General features: G+C 46.3%; 1 protein-coding gene across 1 annotated transcript in view; it reads left to right on the top strand.

Moving 5' to 3' along the window:
* LOC112065195 (liver carboxylesterase 1-like) overlaps nucleotides 1-2,877 on the top strand; it is a 37,686-nt gene that overhangs the window by 11,400 nt on the left and 23,409 nt on the right. Inside the window, exon 5 of the mRNA XM_055078910.1 lies at nucleotides 561-735. Within this exon, the coding sequence (XP_054934885.1) occupies nucleotides 561-735 (175 nt within the window). The remainder of the gene's footprint in view (nucleotides 1-560; nucleotides 736-2,877) is intronic.

Raw genomic sequence — 2,877 nt, 5'->3', positions numbered from 1 at the left:
GTGGGATCTTCCCGGACCGGGGCACGAACCCGTGTCCCCTGCATCGGCAGGCGGACTCTCAACCACTGCGCCACCAGGGAAGCCCAACACCTACTTTTATAACCCTGCTATTTTACACCATGTCTGATTCACACAGTAGCCAAAGTGATCATTTAAGACATAAATGGAATCATGTCATCCCTGCAATGGCTTCCTAACTTACTCAAAATGACATTGACATCCTTACCGAGGCCCCCAGGGCCTTCTGTAGCTGTATGTCCTACACTCACACTTTTGTTCACTGGATGCTGGGGCCTTTTCATGTGCTGTTTCTTCTGCATGGAATTCCCTTTGGAACTATAGAATAGTAGATGCTCAATAAATAGTTGTGGGATGGATGTATAGAGCGCTACAGCAGAACAATGCTGCAGGATGGGAGGCAGGTGAAGACCCCAGTGTCAGGGCTGTGGAAGCCCAGCCTTTTCCAAAAGGTTCACCCAGACCCCCAGCCCCATCTGTGGTCCTGAGGGCCCTGCTGTGACATCTCTGCTCTCAACCCCACCCTGTCCTCTTACTCACAGCACAGGGGATGAACACAGCCAGGGGAACTGGGGTCACTTGGACCAGCTGGCCACACTGCACTGGGTCCAGGAGAACATTGCCAACTTCGGAGGGGATCCAGGCTCTGTGACCATCTTTGGAGAGTCAGCAGGAGGGGAAAGTGTCTCTATTCTTGTAAGTGTTCCTGGCCCTGATGTGGCTACCAATGGGACCCCTTGCAGACCAGCCAGTCTAGTCATGGGACCTTTACTTACAAGACCTGGATTCAAGGCTGACCCTACTATGTGTAGCGTCAGATGGTGGAAAGTTATGGCCAAACTTTCCTTGGCCCCCAGGAAGCTCAGAGCTCAGCTTAGCATCCTGGGGCCAGATCTCCAGACACGGCTGCAACGGAGACATGCCTCCTGTCCTGTGTTGGTGGAGCTCTTACTCTCCTTCCTAATCATTTTACCATTAGTACTCACCTCACTCCTCTTGGGAAGTAGGGGTGGGTGTAAATTCTGAATAAAAAGAGGCAACTATGAAGTGGGGTGCAATGTCATTATTTGGCTTGAAGCCAGATCTACAATTCCAGGGGACATGAACACTAAGAACAGGTCAGAGGCCTCCTCTAAGGAGGTCTGATGGCTTGTTCATGCTCAGGAAGGAGGGCAGCAGTCTCTGGGACTGAGGATGGAGCTGGGCTGGGGGAGGAGGGGTAGAGAGAGGAAGGAGGATGGAAGGGGAAATGGGACCCGGAAAATGGAACGCAGACACGACCTGGGAGCCTGATGTGGGAATGGCAGTTGGAAGACAGCAAGGGAAGCAAAGGTGGAAAACCAGATTAGAGGCGCTGGGAGCTTTTAGAAACCCTCCAGCTGCCTCACAGTTGAGCGGAGGGTCAGTGCTATTACTGCATTTTAAAAGCATATCTTGGTTTCATAGTGGAACACTCAGAGGAAAATGATTTTATATTTTGTAAAGTGGAGAAAAGGAAAAGTACAGATAATCTCAAAGAAACAAAAAGTCTTTCACAGTCGCATTATCCATGGATACTCACCATGAACATTTTTTTTATGTTTATCTTTTATTTCTTTTTTTTTCTTATTAGTTTTCCATTTTATACACATCAGTTTATACATGTCAATCCCAATCGCCCAATTCATCACACACCCCCACCCTCTGCCACTTCCCCCCTTGGTGTCCATACGTTTGTTCTCTACTTCTGTGTCTCAATTTCTGCTCTGCAAACCGGTTCATCTGTACCGTTTTTCTAGGTTCCACATACATGCGTTAATATACGATATTTGTTCTTCTCTTTCTGACTTACTTCACTCTGTATGACAGTCTGTAGAGGCATCCACGTCTCTACAAATGACCCACGTCTCTACAAATGACCCAAGTTCGTTCCTTTTTATGGCTGAGTAATATTCCATTGTATATATGTACCATATCTTCTTTATCCATTCATCTGTCATTGGGCAGTTAGGTTGCTTCCATGACCTGGCTATTGTAAATAGTGATGCAATGAACATTGCGGTGCATGTGTCTTTTATTTATTTATTTATTTTTGCAGTACGCGGGCCTCTCACTGTTGTGGCCTCTCCCGCTGCGGAGCACAGGCTCCGGACGTGCAGGCTCAGTGGCCATGGCTCATGGGCCCAGCTGCTCTGCGGCACGTGGGATCCTCCCAGACCGGGGCACGAATCCGTATCCCCTCCGTATCGGCAGACGGACTCTCAACCACTGCGCCACCAGGGAAGCCCCACATGTGTCTTTTTGAATTATAGTTTTCTCTGGATATATGCCCAGTAGCAGGATTGCTGGGTCATATGGTAATTCTATATTTAGTTCTTTAAGGAACCTCCATACTGTTCTCCATAGTGGCTATATCAATTTACATTCCCACCAACAGTACAAGAGGGTTCCCTTTTCTCCAAACCCTCTCCAGCATTTGTTGTTTGTAGAATTTCTGATGATGCCCATTCTAACTGGTGTGAGGTGATACCTCATTGTAGTTTTGATTTGCATTTCTCTAATACTTAGTGATGTTGAGAAGCTTTTCATGTGCTTCTTGGCCATCTGTGTGTCTTCTTTGGAGAAATGTCTATTTAGGGCTTCTGACCATTTTTTGATTGGATCTTTTTTTTTTAAATATTGAGCTGCCTGAGCTGTTTATATATTTTGGAGATTAATCCTTTGTCCGATGATTCATTTACAGATATTTTCTCCCATTCTGAGAGTTGTCTTTTCGTCTTGTTTATGGTTTCCTTTGCTGTGCAAAAGCTTTTAAGCTTCATTAGGTCCCATTTGTTTATTTTTGTTTTTATTTCCATTACTCTAGGAGGTGGATCAAAA

This window comes from Physeter macrocephalus, chromosome 17 (genome assembly GCF_002837175.3).
Source record: "Physeter macrocephalus isolate SW-GA chromosome 17, ASM283717v5, whole genome shotgun sequence".
Lineage (NCBI taxonomy): Eukaryota > Metazoa > Chordata > Mammalia > Artiodactyla > Physeteridae > Physeter > Physeter macrocephalus.
This window is presented reverse-complemented; position numbering and strand designations above follow the sequence as displayed.